At 31.3% G+C, this 24,619-nt stretch overlaps 2 protein-coding genes across 5 annotated transcripts in view; one reads left to right on the forward strand and one right to left on the reverse strand.

The window, feature by feature from the left end:
- The first annotated feature begins 2,120 nt into the window (after positions 1 to 2,120).
- LOC142224748 (uncharacterized) lies at positions 2,121 to 8,620 on the forward strand. Its single transcript, XM_075294535.1, has 5 exons — positions 2,121 to 3,201; positions 7,073 to 7,903; positions 7,973 to 8,134; positions 8,201 to 8,374; positions 8,447 to 8,620. The coding sequence occupies exons 1-5, from the start codon at positions 2,227 to 2,229 to the stop codon at positions 8,573 to 8,575; spliced, it is 2,271 nt and encodes a 756-aa protein (XP_075150650.1). The 5' UTR covers positions 2,121 to 2,226; the 3' UTR covers positions 8,576 to 8,620.
- An 11,828-nt stretch (positions 8,621 to 20,448) lies between these two features.
- Ptp99A (Protein tyrosine phosphatase 99A) overlaps positions 20,449 to 24,619 on the reverse strand; it is an 873,279-nt gene continuing 869,108 nt past the window's right edge. For all 4 annotated transcript variants that reach the window (XM_075294575.1, XM_075294572.1, XM_075294571.1 and 1 more), the window contains one exon: positions 20,449 to 23,425. In XM_075294575.1, coding sequence (XP_075150690.1) covers positions 21,760 to 23,425 — 1,666 coding nt within the window. In that variant the 3' untranslated portion in view covers positions 20,449 to 21,759. The remainder of the gene's footprint in view (positions 23,426 to 24,619) is intronic.

A 24,619-nucleotide genomic window follows, 5' to 3' on the forward strand; every position in this document is an offset into this window, starting at 1 on the left:
CTTTTACGCACACAATGATTGTAATAAATTAAATGTTTGCTGCCAAAATATGCTTTTGACAACCCTGTTATTTTCATTAGAGGTGCGTACCAGCTTACGAAATTGAACGCTACCGAAAATTTCGTTAGCACAAATAGCAATGCATTTCTTATGGGAATGAAATTTTTCGCTAGAGGTGCATACCGGCCTTAAGGCAAAAAACACGAGTATAAGCGATACGCTTATACTACGTTCGCACTAGACACGAAATCCTCGTAAACGAGGATTTTGGCCGAAATCCTCCTAGATCTCAGTAGATTTGCAATAGGCAAATATCAGCTGGCTCGTAGAGGATTTCAACAAAATCCCTTTCAAAATCGCCTATACTGCTTTGCACAACTGTGATTTTAGTACTAAAAATGCGCTTTTTGCAACCCTGTCCCAATTGTCCTTGTAGATGAATGTGTGTGTGCGTGTACAAATACGTGTTTGTGTTTGTATTAATATATTTACAAACAGCTTTTAAATCCTCAAATCTACGAAATCTCCTTATTTTGCCATTCCGAACACTTGCGATTTGTAAAGAGATTTTGGTTCTAAATAGCGAGATTTCGTGTCTAGTGCGAACGTAGTAAAGGGTGATTCTTTTGAGGTTAGGATTTTCATGCATTAGTATTTGACAGATCACGTGGGATTTCAGACATGGTGTCAAAGAGAAAGATGCTCAGTATGCTTTGACATTTCATCATGAATAGACTTACTAACGAGCAACGCTTGCAAATCATTGAATTTTATTACCAAAATCAGTGTTCGGTTCGAAATGTGTTTCGCGCTTTACGTCCGATTTATGGTCTACATAATCGACCAAGTGAGCAAACAATTAATGCGATTGTGACCAAGTTTCGCACTCAGTTTACTTTATTGGACATTAAACCAACCAAAGATCTTGGTGTAAAACCGTATAAAATACAGCTCGTGCAATAACTGAAGCCGAACGACCTGCCACAACGTCGAATTTTCAGTGAATGGGCCCTAGAAAAGTTGGCAGAAAATCCGCTTTTTTATCGACAAATTTTGTTCAGCGATGAGGCTCATTTCTGGTTGAATGGCTACGTAAATAAGCAAAATTGCCGCATTTGGAGTGAAGAGCAACCAGAAGCCGTTCAAGAACTGCCCATGCATCCCGAAAAATGCACTGTTTGGTGTGGTTTGTACGCTGGTGGAATCATTGGACCGTATTTTTTCAAAGATGCTGTTGGACGCAACGTTACGGTGAATGGCGATCGCTATCGTTCGATGCTAAAAAACTTTTTGTTGCCAAAAATGGAAGAACTGAACTTGGTTGACATGTGGTTTCAACAAGATGGCGCTACATGCCACACAGCTCGCGATTCTATGGCCATTTTGAGGGAAAACTTCGGAGAACAATTCATCTCAAGAAATGGACCGGTAAGTTGGCCACCAAGATCATGCGATTTGACGCCTTTAGACTATTTTTTGTGGGGCTACGTCAAGTCTAAAGTCTACAGAAATAAGCCAGCAACTATTCCAGCTTTGGAAGACAACATTTCCGAAGAAATTCGGGCTATTCCGGCCGAAATGCTCGAAAAAGTTGCCCAAAATTGGACTTTCCGAATGGACCACCTAAGACGCAGCCGCGGTCAACATTTAAATGAAATTATCTTCAAAAAGTAAATGTCATGGACCAATCTAACGTTTCAAATAAAGAACCGATGAGATTTTGCAAATTTTATGCGTTTTTTTTTAAAAAAAAGTTATCAAGCTCTTAACAAATCACCCTTTATTTACAAACAGCTTTTAAATCCTCAAATCTACGAAATCTCCTTATTTTGCCATTCCGAACACTTGCGATTTGTAAAGAGATTTTGGTTCTAAATAGCGAGATTTCGTGTCATGCTTGCAAACATTTATCCAAAGGATTACGCTTAATTTCAATTCCCAAAAAAAAAAATGCCGACGCAAGAATAATAAAAAGTGTAATTACACAAACAGAATGAAACATTATTTATCAACCGCATTTCGACAGACGCTGGGCTTCTCCAAATGTGCACAATTTCAATTCTATAGTTGGGCAGAAGAAAAACACCCACCGCCCACCTGTTAAATGACAGTTCGCCACGGCACTTTTTATTTACATTTGTTCGGTGTGGTTTGAATCATGTTTTTGTAGCATGTTCTTCGCCGTTCGATTTAAAAATTGAAAAAGGGGACATCAATGTGGAGAAGATGATTACTGAACCGGAATGTGAAAAATTAAATAAAATTGAAATTCTGCACCGATCCGTGAGAAGTCCAAACAAATGTCCATCATGTGGTGTAAATGGGCGAACGCTTGTTTGCCGAAATCTCGATTGTGGCTTGCGTAAAAGAATGCTGGCAGCAATAAAACCCTATGATCCAATTCAACTCATCACCTACACTGACGACATACGGCTGTTTTCATTGAGAATTAAAGAGAAATTTAGCCATGTTCGGAATTTTGTGGGTATTACCAGTGAATCGTCTTCTCTGGAAGCCGTATCCCAAAAAGCTGTATGTTATGTGGATGAATGTCAATGTGATGGCAATGGAACAACACCAAGTTTCAACTGTAAACATGTCAAGGCCATCTATTCGATAGATAATGTCTCCCAAGCTGAGGTCTATGAAATTGAAAGAGGAGTACTGTGGAACATGAAAATCGCCGAGGAGCAGAAACAAAAACTATGGGATTTATATTGCCTCCACAAAAATGATCAAATTGCCCCTATTCAACGCTTAAATTCTTCAATGTTCGTTGTAGGATGTGAGAAAAAGTTAAAAAACTTTCCATGTGGACGACTTCATGTAACCGTATGCTCTAATTCGTTGACCAATAAGAAGGGTTTCTATTTGTGTGCATGCAAAAAACTTAAAATTGTAGTCGAACCCGATAACACAGTCATTATGAAGAAGGAAATATGTGATCATTTGTTATTGCTACTGGCTGCCATTCTTAGTAGACCCGATGCGAATACAATGTATGGTGCCTTCCTTGAAGCTATGCAGCATTTATGGGTGTCAACATCGCCAAAGCAAACGGTGGATTCAAGTTCTAGTTTAATGGATTATGAAGTATCATCCCCTCCGATTGTTAGGGAAGATAGGTTAAAAGCAAATACCATAACAAATTCCAATCCGGTAGATCTATTCAGCTACAACGATGATCTATTTTCTGATAATGTGAGTATGAAGTAATCTTTTTCAGATATCCATTAATACTTACTCTAAAGCCATATGCAAGCATAAGATGTGTCATTAATTTTGTTTGTAATTAAAAAGAAAATTACAACGGAAATTCAGCAATTGTTTTTTGATATGCCTGGGAACTGACAAGCTAAGAAGAATAATGTAAAGGCAGAATCGATTGAAAGATAGCGTGTCATCATCGGCGTCACGTCGGGTCGTGATAGTTAAAGGTTTATGGCGTTTGTTTGTATGTAATGCGTGTTAATTGATGTTGGTATATATGTTTACCTTGTACACATGCAGTCACATATCGTTGCCTCCATTCCATAGTAAGCTAAATCGACTATAAAAAATAACAAATTGGTTTACCATTCATCGTAGAATTTAAATTCATGGATATTTCTTTGTTGCATGGATCATTAATTTCCTTACAACAATTTCGATATGAGTCTAACCATTGACTAAGAAAATATTTTGTCTTATATATTCCGAAACCTGCTCATTGTACTTAATATAGAATGGAATTTTTGTGACTATACATATCACACTTTTTGCATAACAGCAAATATCTAAATTTGCAACACCTTTAAAGAAAATATTCGTTTTTAATGAAATCACAAATGCCACTAATATATTGCTCAATATTTTATCTGAGGATACAAATATCCATCACTACAAAGGTAAAAAATCAACATTTAGTGTTAATATATTCCATGTTGTCGGTGTATTTATCTTGATGTTAATTGCTTTCTCCACTTGCTCTACTAACTCGATAACAAAGTGATATGCTGCAAACAGTTATATGAAAGATGTAAAACATCATTTTAATTCGTGGGTATTAATATTGAAGTGAAAGAAATCAAATCAAAGCGCGTCACTCATATTTATCTATATAAACTCTGCCCTTAAAAATAAATAAGTATTCAAAAACCTTTTATGTTATCAAAATATTTTATATGTATCCATAAATGATAGCATCTGAACGCTGTGTTTTTGTTTGAGAGCGATTATAATTTTTATGTTAGTACATCACGTTTTTAGGTTGTTCAAATATCGCTTTATTGGCTTATCTCTTTCCAATGAATAGGTAATTGAAAAAACACAGGTTTACCAAATATCAAATTTGTCGTTAAAAAAAAAAAAATAGGAAAAAGTAAAACACGATGTGAACGAATGGGGACATTACACCGCCTTCAATACATAAAGTCAGTGATAAAATCCCAGATATTGAGAAAAACAATAAATTACTGAATGATACTGGCGAGGTGCTAGAGTATTTCAATCTTTTAAAAGCTTTCTTAAATTGTGCTCCCCGTGGCACATCACTTGAACAGCGCTGTAAGTAGGAAACCCGCGTAACAAATTTTGATCGAACATCCAATCCAATCGACTTAAATGACTGTTACAGATTAAAATTAAAAACCTTGTAAAATAAATACAGTCACGCATATTTCGTTAACTATATGTTAAGAATCATTTTTGGTCTATGTAACAAATCTCTTTAAAAGAGACTTTTTCAGTAGTTATTTAGATTGCGAAGTGTTCGAAGATATTAAGTGAATAAATTTCTGCAGTTAAGTTCCAAAGGCTTACGCAATATATGGATACAGATATGTCCATAGTACGGTTTAAAAGTTTGATAGCGAACGTAGCACTAACCAAGCTTCATGAAAATGGGTGTAAATTGAAATAAAAAAGAAAATAAAGAAATAATTGAAATCGGAGCTACATGAAAGTGGCCTTTAACGGCTCAACTATTAAACCACTTCAAATACCCAAGTTAGTTACAAAACCAATGACAATAAAATCAACTAAACTCTTGAAATCAATATTAAAAGAATTATTAATTCCAAACTTGGTTTGTTTTGGTTCGTACTTGTATCAAACAAAAAAAAAAAAAAACTCCAATCGATTTATGGCGATAAAATTACCTAATCGATCTTTGGTGAACAAAACACTCTTGAAATCAATATAGATATAAGCCAAATTAAAAAAAAAATAGATACATTTTAACCAATCCCCTTCAAATTATGAGCACGATGCAGTCATTTTTAGGTTAGACATAAGAAAATAATGCGTATAAGAAATTTGAAGACTTTTTTGAGTACACAGAAAAAAAATTTCACGAAAATTTTTCCAATTAAAATCTTAATTGAGTTTTAAAAAATATTCAATTAAAAATTTAATTGATTCAACAATTTTTTTAATTGAAATAAAAATCAATCACACAAATTAATAGTATCAATTAATTTTTTAATTGGATCAATTAATTTTTAATTGACTGTCAATTTATTTTTTTAATTGATTCTATCATTTCTGTGATTGAAGACATTTCAATTAAAAAATTAATTGGATCAATTAATTTCGTGATTGAATCCGAAAAAAAAAATTGTGTGTAGGAAAAAGTGTTCATAAGAAAAATTTATACATTTTTCTTAGAAAACAAAAAATGTTATGAAAAAGCTTTCAACTTTCTTAAATCCGTTATCTACTGTATATCTACTTACAGCGTAAATAATAAATCTTTAATCGATTCAGAGTTGGATATGGCTTACATATACATATTTATTTTCATTTATTTATTAAAGAATTTAAAACCATAATAAATTATGATATTAAATGAGATAGGTATTAACAACAAAGGTTTTCGACCTACATGAATAAAATTATAGTTAAGGGTAAACTAAATGAGATGGTACATATTACAGAATTTTAGAAGTGTTGTAAGGTCTTCTTAAATATAAATATATTTTTTTTAATCTTCCTAAAATGTTCACTTTATTTATTTTGTTATGTGTTCCGATATATGGACCGTGTCGTTTTAAATTTCGGTTTAAAGGTATTTTTATAATAATACAGTTTTTTATAAAATAAATACATTTTTATAGTAATAAATGCTTCCCTATGGGAATCTGTGAAATCAATAATCTATAAAAAATACTCTTATAAGTCAAAATAAAAATGAAATAATTTTATTTTTTCTTAAGGGGTGAGAGGTACGAAGGGGGTCGCTTGGTTAATATACCACAAAAATAAAAAAAATTAAATCGAGTAGATAAGAGGAACAAAGATAATTTAATACAAGGATATATAATAATTTTTATAATGTAGTTTCGACTTTATTAGTAATATAGCCTCACAGGGGTCCTATTCGTAATCATAGTTTGCAGGAATAGAATCCATGGTTTTTGGTAGGGAGAGATGGTAAACCCAAAAAAAAAAAAACCTCACTAACTATGCCAATGGCGTTAATAAAATGTATTTGAATATAAACAAGAAAATGAAAATTTTAAAACAGAAAAGAAATTTAAAAAATTTTAAAATAATTAGTAGAATTTATAAAAAAGTTCTCTAGACGTATTAAATTAAATATTAACTACATCAGATACATTTTAATTAGAACCATATAATCAATTATTATCTTTAGAAAAATTTCTTCCCAGAATGCATGATGTACATATATGCACTTGTTTGGAAAAATTGTTTAATCATTGTCCCTTTTAAAATAAAAAGTTGACCGAGGTCGTAAACTTGTGTAAATGGTTGTTTGAGAAGTCATCCATAAACTGCGCATATGTTATTGTTTGAAACTCATTTGCGTTATAGCAAAGCATGTGTAGATTATTATTAATCAACAGGTGCAACGATATGATATGTCCCATGCCTATCGAAATGCCATCAGAATTAACAATTTTCAATATGAGTATTTCCGATATTAAAAAATGGGATTTCCCATTCATGAACCTGCGATGACACAGTAATGCTAGGGGTAGTCTCTAGACTGAGATACAACCTCGAACCTGATTATAGCAACGCCGATTTTTATGTTAATCTGTTCTTTATATATTTTTTAATCTCTTTTCAGACAATACCAGATTTTTCCGATATGGTATTCGATGTGAATTCGGATAAATTATCACCTCCCCTAACATTACTTCAAGGACAGTCACCCGTGTCCACCTCATCTCTAGATGGGGCAATAAGTACGAGCAACAGCGTTGATGAAGATTTTGAATTCAATTTTTCCAATTTAAAACCATCTGTTATGATGTCTCCACTATCAATACCACATGATTCCAATGAAAATAGCCTAATTGAACAATTTCATTTAAACGATGACGTGCAGGTGTCCTGCGATAACATAGCATTAGCAAAAGATATAGAGGACCTCAACAATTTGGAATCGCAAGTCTCACAAAATTTACCATCAATTGATATGCATGTGAAACAAGAAATTGAGGAACATGGAACAATGACCAATTCACTACCCCCACCTCCATCCAATATTGCTGACACTACCAAAACTGTGCTTATAAAACCCAAGTGCAATCCAGTTTTCTTGAACAATAAATCAGTCATCGTTAAACAAAGTCCAGTGAAAATAATCAAAATTACAACACCAGGTGTTATACAAAAACTGCCTAAGATTGATAAGAAATTTGTGCAAATTTCCAAAATCGATTCCAGTAAATTAATAGTACTTAACTCAAAGTGTTCTCAAAAAACTTCCATTAATATACAGCCCATAAATAATTTTAATGTTACCTCAACGGTGCCATCACCGCCTCTAAGAGATACCGTCAATCCTCCATTCCTGTCATACGAGGAGTGGCTGGATCATATAATTGAAATTCTAAATGACAGTATTATATTACAAGACTCCAATAATATTAAGCATACATTCCATGTTCATGAGGTAAAAGAAAGGTTTATCTCGTAAGACCATAGTCATTTATTTACAATGAACTCTTCGTTTCATTTCCAGGATATGTTCTCATATTTTAATAAAACTTTTGGCTTTAATGGTAGACCTAGGTTGCCAAATTTTACACAGTATATAACAAGTGGAAAACATAAAGGTCTCCTCAAGTATGGTTGGTACTTTAATCAAGCTGCGGCAGTTAAAAGGATCTTTTCCACCAAAAATGTAAGATTAATGAGGTAAAAACATTTCTATAAAAAATGTCTATAATATTTTTTGTATTAATTTCAGTCCAAGCTTGAATTACAACGTCCTACCGAACCTTTGAAAGATGGTAGTTTTGTGCCTTTCTTCTCGAAACTTTCTAGCCAAATAACTGTAACCAAATGTCGTTCTAAGGAACCAGAGCACAGAGTATTCCTTAAATTTTCAAATGCCCCAGAAACAGCTTTAGACAATCATGACGTAAGTGTATAGTTGATGTTTATCGATTATGTAAGTAAGTAAAAAATCAATTTTTTTCATTTTATTTTTAAGTGTGATAAATCTGGTCTAAAATTGGAATGGATTCCTTCTGCATTCCCCAGAAGTCACTTTGGTTTAATGACTATTGAGTTTTGTGTTTATACATATACAAAGAACCATTCACAGGAATTTATTTCCTGATGAGTGACTGTAATAAAGTTGTTTGTTGTTTAAATGAAAAAAAAATCTTATTGATTTTAGTAATTTTATATACATACATATATACATTCATATAAACCATATAGATCGTTAAAAAAATTGATATATCGCAATCACAGTTTTTTTTCGAGTTTACTCGTTATACTATAACTCGTTATAATATTATATTTTTTATTCTTCTCACAATGAATGTTGCTATTAAAATATTAATATTTGTAATTGAAACGCAACATAACGATCGAAAATCGGAACGTTTTATTGATATTTCATGTATAGGCAACACTTTTGCAATCCAAATTTTAAAGATTTTAAATTTAATTTTTCACTCATTTTGACTTTTTTTATTTTTTTAACATATAACTTACAAATGTCCGTATAAACGGCTTGTATATTTGTTATTAGGACAGTCACTCATTAGCGTAGCTAAGAATTTTATGTGAAGGGGAGAAACATTTTAAAATATGCTTTGATGAACAAAGTCAGCATCCCTTTTACGAGAATCAGCGACACAGTCACAATGACTGTATATAAATAACTATTTACATACCTAGTAATTTTTCTTAAAGGCGGTAACAAGTTTGCGTTATGGTACGAAAATAGTAATTTTTTCAATTTAAAGAAAACAAATTTTTATTGGATCATTTTCATTCATTCATTCCATTTTCGTTAGAATACTCATATCAAATCTGTCGTTATTTCTTGATTTCTTAATATAATTTTCATTGTTGTTTGTTTCAGCCGAACTAAATCACGTTTAATGGTAGTCAAGTTTAAAATATAGCAGATAATGTTTGCTATTTCAGCAAAGAGTGACTGCTTTCCCTTTTTCAACAGGCTTTCTGTTGTGTGTCTACTAACAAATTTCCTTGGTTGTAGAAATTACTCAATCTCCTGCTAAATTTCCCTTTGTAACCAATCGATTAATCAATTTTCGACCATATATCAATCCGTTTGTGTGTAGAAACCAGGGCTGTGGAGTCGGAGTCTGAAGATTTTGCTGGAGTCGGAGTCGTAGAAATTTTGCTCGACTCCGACTCCGGCGAAACAAAATTTGAAAAACACTTCATATCTTTTTAACTAAAGAAATATTTCGACAAATTAGATTCCATTAGAGGTTTCAATCGAAGAACGAAAAACGAAGTACTAAATTTCATGTCATTCTGTGTATATTTATACGGGTGAAATTTCACGGTGATGTAAAAATTAGGTTTGACTAGAATATGGGCTGAATTGGTCAATTGTCCGTTTTTAACATATTAAAATATCGATTTTTGAGCCTATATATACTCTTGATAAAGGTAAAATTTTAAGGCAATATAACAGTAGAACCTAACGTTCTGAATTTTTGGCAGGCATGTCGAGTTCGAAGATAGGTCATACCGGACAATTTTGTGATATAGCAACACATTTAAACCCAACTTCCGATTTTTTTAAAGAGATTTTTCCCAGTCTAAAATTTTCATAAGATTTATCAGAAATTTTGAATTTAGAGTTATTTGAGATTCATAAACAAATGCGGAATTTGCAGTCGGCCCAGATTTTGAGATGGCTTTACATAATTATTTGAGAATTATACACCCGATGTCTTTGGAAGCTGTAATTTTAAATTAAACCACTGCCGGTCTTTTGGGAGAAAGTTTGTTTCATCAAAGTCACTCGAAATTCTTTACATTAAATTAATGGCCTGTAATGTCCATAACTGATAGACCATTTATAAATCGATGTTTCACCATTTTATTTCTGTAGAAACAATATTCGTAACTGTCCAGCTATTCCTGGCATATGTTGTATGGTAGTTGTTATTCAAAATTCGGCTCGTCCTAATTTTTGGCAGTTTATTTTTGTTTTATATATTTATATATTCTGTCTGAGTAGTCCGACACTATGATTCTTATTTTTATACCCTCCACCATAGGATGGGGGTATATTAACTTTGTCATTCCGTTTGTAACACATCGAAATATTGCTCTAAGACCCCATAAAGTATGTATATTCTGGGTCGTGGTGAAATTCTGAGTCGATCTAAGCATGTCCGTCCGTCCGTCCGTCTGTTGAAATCACGCTAACTTCCGAACGAAACAAGCTATCGACTTGAAACTTGGCACAAGTAGTTGTTATTGATGTAGGTCGGATGGTATTGCAAATGGGCCATATAGGACCATTTTTACGTATAGCTCCCATATAAACCGATCCCCAGATTTGGCTTGCAGAGCCTCTAAGAGAAGCAAATTGCATCCGATCCGGCTAAAATTTGGTACATGGTGTTAGTATATGGTCTCTCACATCCATGCAAAAATTGGTACTAATCGGTCCATAATTATATATAGACCCCATATAAACCGATCCCCAGATTTGGCTTGCGGAGCCTCTAAGAGAAGCAAATTTCATCCGAAATTTGGTACATGGTGTTAGTATATGGTCTTTACAATCATGCAAACTTTGGTTCACATCGGTCCATAAATATATGCAGCCCTCATATAAACCGATCCCCAGATTTGACCTCCGGAGCCTCATGGATGAGCAAAATTCATCCGATTCGGTTGAAATTTGGTACGTGGTGTTAGTATATGGTCTCTGACAACCATACAGGAATTGGTCCATGTCGGTCCATAATTATATGTAGCCCCCATATAAACCGATCCCCAGATTTGACCTCCGGAGCCCCTTGGAAGAGCAAAATTCACCCGATCCGGTTGAAATTTGGTACGTGGTGAAATTTGGTACATTGCGCTAGTATATGGCCGCTAACAACCTTGCCAAAATTTGTCCATTTCGGTCTATAGTTATATATAGCCGATCCCCAAAAATAATCTACCAAAATTTTATTTCTATAGAAAATGTTGTCAAAATTTTATTACTATAGAAAATTTTGTCAAAATGTTATTACTATAGAAAATTTTGTCAAAATTTTATTACTATCGAAAAATTTGGTCAAAATTTTATTACTATAAAAAATTTTGTCAAAATTTTATTACTATACAAAATTTTCTGAAGATTTTATTTCTATAGAAAATTTTGTCAAAATTTTATTTCTATGGAAAATTTTGTCAAATTTTATTTCTATAGAATATGTTGTCAAAATTTTATTTCTATAGAAAAATTTGTCAAAATTTTGTCAAGATTTTATTTCTATAGAAAATTTTGTGTTTTTGTAAAGACATATTCTGGATATTGTTTTGATGTGGTCTCTATATAGTCTTGCGTCGTATTTTAATTTATTGGCCTGAAATTAAAATGTAGAGTTCTTTACATCCCATCGTCGAGTCATATCAAAATTTCTTTTGGACATCTTTTGGACAGTTCTTTTGGACATATAAACACATATGACAAAATAGAATACTTAAGTATATCGGTCTATTTGTGGAACCTTATAAATACAATTGGAATACTTTTAAAATGCGATTTTGGTACACCACCTGGAGTCGACTCCTGAGTCGTAGTCGAGGCTAATAAGAAAGGCTGGAGTCGGAGCCGGAGTCACCATCGAATGGTGATGGGGGCATAGTGTTGTAATCACGCTACAGTCTTCAATAAAGGAGCTGACGTCCTGAAATTTAGCGTAGAATCGTCTTTTGTCTGCACGCAGGCCAAGTTCGAAGATGGGCTATATCGGCCCAGGTTTTGATATATTTAGCTCCCATATAAACCGTCTTGGCTTTATAGAAACCGTAGTTTTTATCCAATTTGCCAGAAATTTGAAATCTAGAAGTATTTTAGGACCTTAAAGATGGTGAGTGAATCGAAAATGGTGAGTATCTGTCCATGTTTTGATATAGCTCCGTAATTTTTATCAAATAGTTTGAAACTGAAAGTAAAATTTTCGGATTTTACTTCTTCTAATTGAATAATGGGGGTAAAAATCAAGGCGTTATTTCATTATTGTGTTGCACACTTACACGAGATGTGTATGATTCCTCTAAAACTTAAACAAAAACGGTTGTTATAAATCCAGAATCTGATCTAGCCTTCATAGGTAGAATCTTTAAATTTATCTTTGAACTGATCTGCTTAGGAGAATATCTGTCATCAAACCCGCCTGAAATTCTATATATTATCAGGTTACCCGTTACGACGAAGAGTTTCCAAAGGAAACTATTATATTTGATTCATGTTGGTGGGTATTTAAGATTCGGCCAGACCGAACTTACTGCTGTATATACTTGTTTAAAAATAAATAAGTCACAGTTTTTCTGCGATATTCCTAAAATTTATTCTAAATTTAAATTTATCCGATTTTAATTATTGGGTGTCTTGGAGGTAAGTCATTAAGATTTTCAATTATTCGAAATATAGGTAAATATATAGTTTATAGTCCCATTAACAGACAACGTAAATATTTTTGGATTAATATGGGGTTTTTTGTTCCGATTCCCGCGCTCACGTATATAAGATTTTAAACTTTTTGGTTTCTTGTGTAAGGGTATATAAACGTTTTCGGCTTTCGAATGGTTCAACTAAATTGATAGTTGGTATCTATTAATTTCGTTATTGATACGATCTTATTTAAAAATTAATTAGATAAATTAATTTTGTGATCGAATTAAAACATTTTTTTCTGTGTATAAATTCGAAACACGTGTTAAATTGAAAACAAAAACTGCGATAATAAATGTTTATTAATTTTTTATATATAAAGATAATATGAAATTAAATATCCATTTTGTTGGATCCATTTTGGATTCAATTAAAAAAAAAAACTATAAATTTTTTCTCATTCTGTGCATTAATTATTCTTTCTAACTCTGTGCATCTTTGGCCTTAATATTTTCCAAATTCTATTATTTGTTATGACTCATCAGTTTCATATTCATCAATCATTCAGTGTGCAAGTTATATAGAATTAAATCAAATTCCATGATATATGAATGTATGTATGTATGTATGTGTGTATTTCTAGTTGGTCAATTTCCCCATTCCTCGGAAGAGATAACGTTCAAAAACGATCAATTTTCGTTCTCAATAAAATAAAATAAATGGAGAGTCTGTATCTGATTACAAGATCGAATTGTGCCACATAATTGAAGCAACTCTATGAGAAAAGGAATATGTAGTTGTGAAAGGGTAAGTTTAAATTATCTATTAAACCCACTTTATGTATATTAATATCCGGCACAGCTCATAATTATTTACGTACACTGAAATTTTTTTCTTCGGATCGAAATTTGAGACAAACGATTCATAAAGTATTTTCATTAAAAGCAAATAAACCTGAATTTATGAGAAGCTTTGCTACGATTGTTCCTAACTTTGTTGTCAAAAGAAAACTTTTATTGTTACTTTATTAAAACAGTTCACTATAAAGTAGATAGATTAACTTAATTGAGGTTAAGTTTCTTGTTCCTCTAGATTTCGGCAAGATTTTACAGGAATATGTCTGCACGCAAAGAAAAAAAAAACGTTTGGAAAACGTGTACCGAAAACGTTTTTCTTTTGTTAGAGTTTTTTGAATTGCTTCGAAAATTTTAAACTTTTATCACCAAAAAAATTCGTTTGTTACAAAATTTTTATTTTGTCAATAAAAAAAGTTATTTTTGAAACAACAACACAGTCCATTTCGTTTATATCAAACACTGTTCTTTTCTCACTTTAGGTCTTTAATAAGACACTTTTTACAGTTCAAAATTTAATATAGTACAATGTAATGTTGAACATTTTTTCGGAATCTTCCGAACATATCTGGAATATATGTAAAAAAAAAAACAAAAAAAAAACTTTGGTCGAAGTAGGGATCGAACCCACGACCCTTGGCATGCAAGTCGGACGTAGCAACCACTGCTCCACGGTGCCAAACTAAATAAACTTTGTTTATTCGGCTCGTGGGCGCCGCAAGCTATGCTATATAAATATAACTTATATGGATAATTATCTATTGATGACCATATCAGGTACATAGCTCAGTGGTTAGTGTGTTGGCTTACAAAGTGCATGGTCCGCGGTTCGATTCTCTGTCCAGGCGAAAGGTAAAAAAATTTTAAAAATGTATAAAATCGTATAATTTCTTCTGCATTGTTGGTATTACAGGAAAAGGTGTTAAGAACTAAAAAACCTCGTGGATGTGAGAAAGATGTGAGGGAAAATGCAATTAGCAAGAAAACAATGTTTTTTTTGAGTTAGTCTTTATGAAATTGTTTTTACATCCTGGAAAAGAATAAACGTTGATCACAAAAAGTATATACTTTTCTTCCAAATACACTTCCTTACAGCGAAAAGCAAATGAGAAACGAACTTTGTTTGTCTAAAATTTCGTTTGGGAGGAAAGAATTATTTTTTTGCGTGTGTTTTCATTTATAATTTTGATTATTTCAGGAAAAATATTTGCGAAAATAAATTGATTTTCAACTCGAAATCCGAACATAGTACCCACCTTTAGATGGTACTTCAGATTTAACTGTCATGTGAAGAAAAACTCAATTTTTATTTTATCCGTTTATTCTGTTTTTCGTATATTTATTTTTTATCTTATTTCTTTATAATGTATAATACTTGTTTTTGTTGTTTTCTTCTTTCTTTCTTATTTCTAAAGTCCGAAACGAAAAAATGTTAGAAGTTCTGTTACATTCAATTATCAAGTTTTTTTTGGTTTTTTCTTTACTTTTCCAATATTTGAAATATTTTTTAAACCCAGAGCTTCGATTGCTTGGTTAAATAAAAATTAAAATTAAAGTGTTTCACTTTTTTACTTTTCTATATTAATTAGTACATAAAATTTACAAAAAATTATCTTATGTATGTTTAATTTAATTTTTCATTTCATACTTAAAGATATTGAATTTATTTATAGAGTGTATTTACAGGGTTGTTTTTATTATTCAATCACTTGTGCCTTGGTGCTTAAACATTAAATTATGATTTTATTTATTGATTTTCGGTTGTTCTTTTATTATTATTATATGTATAGGTATATATCTATATTTTTTGTTGCTGTGGGGAAATATGAAATATGAGCAATATTATTTTTTTTTTTTTTTTTGTTTTCTAAATATAATTTTTACAATTTCTTGTTGTTTGCTTTTAAGAGGATTCTTTGTTTTGTATTTTTGTAGTTGTTAAAAAACAATTTAAAATCAGGACGGATGTTTATACCAATTTCAAAGGATTTAGTTTTGGAGGAAACAATTCTAGAGAACTATAATATTTAATAGTGGATAAAATAAAGTTGAAAGATTGAGGCTATGCATAGAGCATTTCTATATGTATAAATTCAAATTAATTAATGGCAATTCATGGACTTGTTTGTGTTGGTGACGTCATTGTGGCAAAATTCGATAAAAAAAAATTAATAAAATAACAGATTTGTAATATAAATAGTATAACTCGAAATCAATTACCAATGATTCAATGAATGATTCAAGATGTTTGAATATAACCTAAATATTTTAGTAGAGACAAGGAGTAAACAAAAGTCTTTAATTTTTTTTTTTGTTGAATAGCAAACAGATATATGGTGGTGTACCAGAAATTCGTTAATTGGCCCATCCAGAGAAAGAATATGATCACCCATATTTGTCGCAACCATGTTATTTTCTCGAAAATTATGTATCTGATTTCGGCAACCATGTACATTTTTGCCGAGAAAACAAAAATTTTCGGAACATTTCCATGTTCATCGTCCAGAAATATCATTTTGTTCTTGAAGCATGTTTGGGGTGATCATATCCTTTCTCTGCGTGTCTGAAAAATAAAAACAAAAAACACAAAATTGGGGAACTTCAGAAAATCGGCTGAAAACAGAATGCTGAGTTAAAAACCCATCTATTGGCTTAGATTGTACAAATTAATAAAAATAATTGTTGATTATATATTGAGCTTTATCCACGTTTGGAGTGGATAGTAATAAATTGATCTTTGATTTATAATTAAATCATTCAAGCTTTAAACTTGTTAGGCTTTAGGTTCATATCTAGCAGTCAACGAGTAGATATATTTATTGGAGTATATATATATTCACTTTACCTTTCAACTGGCGTCTTTTAAGAACATTTGGCGGTTGTAAAATAAGAAACATTAATTTTTAGTCCATACATTTATCTAATGTGTGTTCTATCGAACACGGTTATAGCGACCTACCAGGTTTGTTATAGGATTTTTTTATCTATAACAGTGATCGTATATTCAGTTACGTTTTTTATAATTTTTAATAATGTTGACTTTGGTATCTTAAAATGTTCACAAATTTTACTTCTGCTTTGTTATAAAAATGTTCGTTGTATTCAAAGTGGAAGCTGTAACCAACATCAAGAATACATATGGGCATTTTAAGATTTTACAAATGTAGACAACGGTTAACGTTACCGCTTTCCGAAGTTTTTTAAATCAATTTTTTTAAACCTTTAAAATTTATATAAATTTGAATTTTGTTATTTTACACAAGGTAACTTTCGGAAATTTTTATTTCTCTATTGTTTATATAGAATACAGGGAAATTATATAGAAATATAATTTTCTGTTATAATAAACACAATAAAAAAATTAAAGAAACGATGGGTAGATATTACGAATACAATTTTTTCTACATTTGTTGGTAATAACAACAAAAATTTCTGAAACTGTCGTTGAAAAATCTGTAAATAATAGCAGTCGATATATGATCGTACATGTCTCTAATTCTGGTACATTTTATAATTGTTGGCAACATTTTAACATTTTTCGTATAGTAAAAACCTCATATATACGTAAAAGTTACTGTCTTGCCAGTGTTGCCAGTATTGGGGATTTTCCCCGAATTGGGGATATTTTTCGTGAATGAGGGCGAAATTTCTGAGTTGGGGACTTAGAGGGAATTTCCATAAATTTGGGGACTTTTGTGGGGATTTCTTCGAGAAATCGATTTAATCTTTTTAACAACATTTTATTTGTATAGAAAATTTTCTCGAAATTTTATTTCTATAGAAAAGTTTCTCAAAATTTGTTTTTTCTAGAAAATTTTCTCGAAATTTTATTCCTATCTAGAAAATTGTTCATATGTAGTTTCTATAGAAAATTTTCTCAAAATGTTATTTCTATAGAAAATTTTTTAAAAAAATATTTCTATAGAAAATTATGCCAAAAATTTATTTCTATAGAAAATTTTGTCAAAATTTTATTTCTATATAAAATTTTATCAAAATTTTATTTCCATAGAAAATTTGGTCATAATTTTATTTCTATAGGAAATTTTGTCAAAATTTTATTTCTATGTAGACAATTTTCTCAAAATTTTATTTCTATATAGAAAATTTTGTCAGAAGTTTATTTCTATAGAAAATTTATAAAATACCTCTTTGCAAAATCTACCAAAACAACAAAAATTCTACAAATCTACCAAACAATAAAAAATCTACCATTTCTGCTAGAATTCGACCAACTTTGGCAACGTGTTACCACCCAATTTTACCACTTGAATATTTAGAGGTAAATTTTCGTTCATAAATACAAGGTGACCGAACTCCCATCTCCAGCATTGGGAAGACGATCATCAGTCTCTTGGAGTTGTGGTTCGAAATCTTGATTTTATTGCAGCTTGCTGGATTTGACAAAATTTTAATTTTTAAAGAATTACTGATTTTCTACAGCAGAGCCATTTGCTTTATTTGTTTTTTTTTTTTTTTTCAAAAAACTTGTCAAAAATGTATTGGGGATTTTTGTGAGGAATTTTAGTTTAAATTGGGGATTTTTGGGGACGAAAAAATCATAATTTGAGGACATGAGCCAGAAAAAAAATTAATAAAATAACAGATTTGTAGTATAAATCGAATTACTGATTTTCTACAGCAGAGGCTTTTGCTTTATTTGTTAAAAAAAAAAAAAAAAAAAAAAAAAAAAAAAAGTATTGGGGATTTTTGTGAGGAATTTAAGTTTAAATTGGGGACGAAAAAATCTTAATTTGGGGACATGAGCCAGAAAAATACTGGCAACACTGTGTCTTACATCGAGAATATTAACAATTTTGTGTGTGCTTTCTGGTATACTTTTTGATTTGGCTACTAATTTTCGTCGAGGAACTTAAATACAGTGAAACCTCTCAAACTTTGACACTGAAAACTGGGCACCTCCAAAACATGGTCTGGGGACGTTTGCTATATTAACACATTAAAATTAATCTCTCATACGTGGACATCTCCCAAAGGTGGACAAAATTTAGGCGACGTGCGTGTCCACCTTTCAGAGATTTCACTGTATAATATCCACTGGTAAACTATTGCTACTGAATCTGAAATTGATATATAAAATTATTGTTTTCGATTTCACTGAAAGAAGAATTTTCTTTTTTGAGGTAAACAAAATTATAAACCAGCAAAGTTTTCTTTCGATGTAATTTTTTTTAACAAAAGTTTAAAAACAATTGCTGAATTGCTAATCGACAAATCCCAATGATTCATTCTAAAAGAAAATAATTCGTTAGTCTAAAATTTCGTTCCAGAGGAAAGTATTTCTATGAGTGTACTTATATACTTATAACACACTAAGATTCCGTAACAGGAGATTCACAGTTTGCAAATGAACATGTGTCCTAACCGGGGGAAATGCTTATACTTGCACTACGGCGGGTGTTACAATCTTATATTTTGTGAAATTAAAAGAAAATTTTGAAAAAAAGTTTAAAAAAAAATTGAAAAATGCAATCTTGAACGTTTGTTAAACGAATGTGTAAATATGTAACTGATAATGACATTGGCATGAAATTTTGGCTAGATGTTATTACCAGGCCTCAAAGAAAAATATTCCCAAAATATTTCCAATTAAAAAGTTGATTGATTTAAAAAGAGCAATTAACTTTTTAACCAAATTAAAGAAAAATGAAGTCCGTTAAGAAATTTACTAAATATTTTTTTAATTAAAGTGCTAATTGTAAATCAAAATTTTAATTAATTTAAAAACATAATTGAAAATTGAGTTCGAAAATGATTAGTTTATTAATCATTAGTTAATGATAAACACACAAAAAATTGTTTTCTGATTCAATCACGAAATTAATTGATCCAATAATTTTTTTAATTGAAATGTATTCAGTTTCAATTAGGCATTAAAAATACTTGATTAAAAAATTAATTCACAGTTTAAATTAGGCGTTAAAAATACTTGATTAAAAATTTAATTGATTCAATTATAAAGTTAATTGATGTTGATTGCAAAATTAAATTAATGCTTTTTTATAAAAAAAAACTTAACTACTTTCAATTACTTTCTTAACTGGCTTAGAGTTTCTAGTTTAATTAAAAACTTAATTTTTTAATTGTTATTTTGGTCTGTTTATTAGTTTCTAAATTTTCCCATATGATTAAGCTATCAGACCTAAGATTGTTTTCCGCAAATAAAAATTGTTTTTGATAAAAAATAAAAAATCCATCTGACTTAGTTTTCCGAGTTCGATTAAAAGATCGATTGTTTCAATTAATTTTTTAATTAAAAATTTTAAAAGTTTCAATCATTGGCTTAATTAACTTAATGTCTCTATCTTGATCAAAAAGTTAATTGTATCAATTAATTTATTAATTGGAACAATTTTCAACTTCAATCAACTTTTTAATTGAAAATATATATAGGTGATATTTTTTTCTGTGAAATTGTGACTCAAATACAAACAAAAATCCAGCTATAATTATAATAGGAAAATTCATAAGAAAACCACTCTTCTATAAACATAAGACAATTGTTTCATCAAAAGTTAAAAGAACCAATAAATCAATAAAAACCTAGTTGAGTTTTGTGACCAAAATCAATTTTTAATTGAACCAACTACAAAATATACCGAAAACAATCAATTAAAAATTTAATTGATTTTTTTTTCAAGTATATTTTAATTTGTAATTAATTTTGGGATTTAAACTTCGCCATTCTTTTTCAATCAACGGTATCGCACAATATAAAAATGCAAATTTCTTTTCAATTATTTAGTTTTGTTTATTTAGGATAAATAGCAAATATTTCTTTTAGAAAAAAAAAGAAACTATTGAATACACATTGTAAATTTCGATTTATGTATTTTTGCCATCCCCTTCGTCGATATCGGTTTCGTGTCCATTCCCAGCCATTGGGAGAGATCAAGAGATGATATTAATTTAGTTTTTTTGTTTTTGATTTCGAATTTATACTTTATATATATATAACAAATGACTAATGACACATTTTCGGTTTGTGAAAAAGAATAAACTTAAAACCTAAAAAAACTACATAGAGACGTCGTAATTACTTTTATATATAATAAAAATATTTATATGCAAGTGTTTGTATATATATGCATAGTATACTAACAGAATTAATTTAAATCTAAATAAATAATTTAATACAAAAGTTTTATTTCTATATATATGTGTGTGTATGTATTACATAAGCATCTTAATACAAGTATATAAAAAGTAGAAATATTTACTTAATAAATTAATCGTTGATTGTGTTAAAACTTAGAAACGTAAACTTAGGATTAATTGTTTTCTTGTTGTTGCTTATTTAGTTTGTTTTAAAATAAAATACAGAACATATTTTATTATTAAAAAAAAACATGATTTATATGATGGCTTTGTCTATGCTTGATGGAGTCTGAATAAGATGCGATTAAGGGAAATGGAAAGGGATTGGGATTTTTTTTTATCTTTACCTTGTATATAGGTAATATATCTATGTGTCTATTTTTTTAAGTAGTATAACTACAATGCTATATATGAAGTCTATGATGCGTATGCATATGCAATGTGGTGAATTTTGTGAATTTATTTTAACTGAATAATTTGCTTTGTTTATGTTGTTGGTGCTAATCTACATTTTATTATTTTCACATTGTTCTTCGTCTTCTTCATCTAAAACTATTTCGATTTATGATTATTTTTTTTTGTGATTTCCTCTTCCTGGCTTGTGAATGTATATACTATATGAGGGTGTGTGTGTGTGTGTGTATGTGAGTGTTTGTGTTCTATGGTTTTGTGGGCATAAGATCATTTCTTATTTTACCATCGTCAGCGTCGTATGTGTCTCGTATCGTGTCGGCTCCGTATTTCACCTATCATAATGATTCTTTACATATTACAATATACTTGTTTCCGGTTTTGTTTTTCTGTTTTCTTTAAATCTAGGACTATTATCTAATATAGCTATTTATGTATTTTTCTTTTTGTTTATTTATTTTGTATATATTCCTCATTTGTGTTTTGTTGTGGTATTTTCTTTTTGTAAGATTTAGTCTATTGCATAATTTAACCTACGATATCTAAGCTTTGAGCATCAGTAACTGTGGATGTGTGATTATTTGGTGGTGCACCATTATTTGTGGATGATGAAGTTTGGGTATGAGAAGTTGCATTGTAACCCGTTGAGGGAGAAGGAGGTGTAGGCGAGGGAGAAGCATTTAAGAGAGGTGTCGTAATTTCATTGGCATTAATAACGGTCGATGAGGATGTTGACGGTGTTACCCCCGAAGAAGCATATTCAGCATCATTAACAGCCGCCGCAGCCGATGAATTGTATCCCATGGGATAATCAGCAATTGCATCAATGGGATTGTGATCAACAATATGCATGGCATGGTGTTGTAACAAATGATGATGATTTGGATGATGATGGTGATGCGAGGAGGATGTTGTATTTGGTGACCCCATTAAGCCATTGTGTGTCGACGACGAACAGCCCGTATTGAATGCAGCCGGAGGAGGTGGTGGAGTGTATGAGGTTATATTATCACAATCGACATCCGTGATATCATTTGGATGGGCATAATGTTGCACATATTGTTGTTGATTCAAAAGGGCCAGCATTTGTTGTTGATACAAAGAAGATGCCGAGTTATCCCCATCAGTAGCAAATTGGGGTGGTGGAGGTGGCGTTGTAATCGTTGGTGTTGTCGGTGATGATTGTTGTTGTTGTTGTTGGTGGTGGTGATTATAAACATTTGTTGTTGTTGTTGTTGATGATGGTAAAGCAGTAGATGAATTATTTAGATTCCCCGAAGTAGATGATAAATCCACCCCATCACCATAATGTTGGTTGTTAGTAGAATTGGTAGTAGTAGGAGTAGTAGATGTGGTAGTGGTTATGGTATTAGAAGAATTATTAATAAAATTAGAATTAGTTTCATTGTTAAGACCTAAATTCATACATAAATTACTATTATTAGTAGCAGTAGTAGTAGAAGAAGATGTGGGGGATGGAAGTGTATTTGAAGGATTTGTATGAAGATGATTATGATGATTAATTTGGTTATGATGGTGGTGGTGGTGGTGGACATTTTCCAATAATGACGATGTTGTTGATAGATTTGGATTAGCGTTAGTATTATTAGTTAAATTATGATTATTTGATTGGGATATAGAATTTTGTGTGGGATTTGTTGTTGATAGAGATGATGATTGATTTGGATTTTGATGTGAGGCCACAACTAATGCTGCAGTATCTGTTGTCGTTGTTGTTATTGCCGTTGTTGTGGCTGTTGTCAATGATGATGTGTTATTATGATTGAAATTTGAACATGAATTTGTTATCGAATTTGTATTTGAATTTTGTTTCTGGTTTTGTTTTTGATTTTGATTTGGATTTTGAGCACTGCTATTACGTTTCAAATCATTATTGTGTTTTTGTATATCGTTATTACCATTACTGCATATTTTACTATATAGATCCGGCGTTGCTGTTGTCACATCTTCAATTTCCATTTTGATGGCAGTTCGTTTCAGCAACTGCAAATTACGTGGCAGCAAAGCGAGTATATTATATATTAAGCGTATATCTTCACTAGATGTCCACACACCGGGACGTTTATTATGATAAAGTTTGGCATACTGATAGATATTTGCCGTTTGACTGTATTCCATCTCAATCGCCAGCGAAGAAATGGCACAAAATGTACAGGCTTGAGCTCCGCCATATCTGGAAAAATGTGGATAATTATTAGTAAATTATATTCGGAACTCAAAGGAACTACGGAAACATTAATTTAAAATTTACTAAAAGAAAAAAATAATCTGCTGGGAAATAAAAAGCAATCGCTGTTTGTTAATGGAGGCAAACTTTCCTCACAACATCCTCTAGATTGACCGTGCCAAATAAGAAGAAATATCTGGGGATATTGTAAAATAATATCCTACATTTGAAGGCTAGAATATAAACATTTTTGTTTTTGGAATATCTGCTCGGTCCTTTGCTAGACCTAGAAATCAAAATAACAGGTTGGCTGATAAGTCCCCGGTCTGACACATAGATGGCGTCGCTAGTATTGTGTCAAAATTTGACACCTGTAAGTCAATTAGTTTGTGAGATAGAGCGTCTTTTGTGAAGCAACTTTTGTTATTGTGAAAAAAATGGAAAAAAAGGAATTGTAATTTACATAAATTGGCCGCTATGTGGCTTCAAATTACATAATGAAAATAAAATAAAAATAAAAAATAAATAAAAGGAATTTCGTGTTTTGATAAAATACTGTTTTCTGAAGGGAAAAAAATACGGTGGAAGCAAAAACTTGGTTTGATAATGAGTTTCCGGACTCTGCCCCAGGGAAATCAACAATAATTGATTGGTATGCAAAATTCAAGCGTGGTGAAATGAGCACGGTGAACGCCCGAAAGAGGTGGTTACCCACGAAAACATCAAAAAAATCCATAAAATGATTTTAAATGACCGTAAAATGAAGTTGATCGAGAAAGCAGATGCCTTAAAGATATCAAAGGAACGTGTTGGTCATATCATTAATCAATATTTGGATATGCGGAAGCTCTGTGCAACATGGGTGCCGCACGAGCTCACATTTGACCAAAAACAACAACGTGTTGATTATTCTGAGCGGTGTTTGCAGCTGTTAACTCGTAATACACCCGAGGTTTTCCGTCGATATGTGACAATGGATGAAATATGGTTCCATCACTACACTCCTGAGTCCAATCGACAGTCGGCTGAGTGGACAGCGACCGGTGAACCGTCTCCGAAGCGTGGAAAGACTCAAAAGTCCGCTGGCAAAGTAATGGCCTCTGTTTTTTGGCATGCGCATGGAATAATTTTTATGGATTATCTTGAGAAGGGAAATCCATAAACAGTGACTATTATATGGCGTTATTGGAGCGTTTGAAG

Source organism: Haematobia irritans, chromosome 1, assembly GCF_050003625.1.
Source record: "Haematobia irritans isolate KBUSLIRL chromosome 1, ASM5000362v1, whole genome shotgun sequence".
Classification (NCBI taxonomy): Eukaryota; Metazoa; Arthropoda; class Insecta; order Diptera; family Muscidae; genus Haematobia; species Haematobia irritans.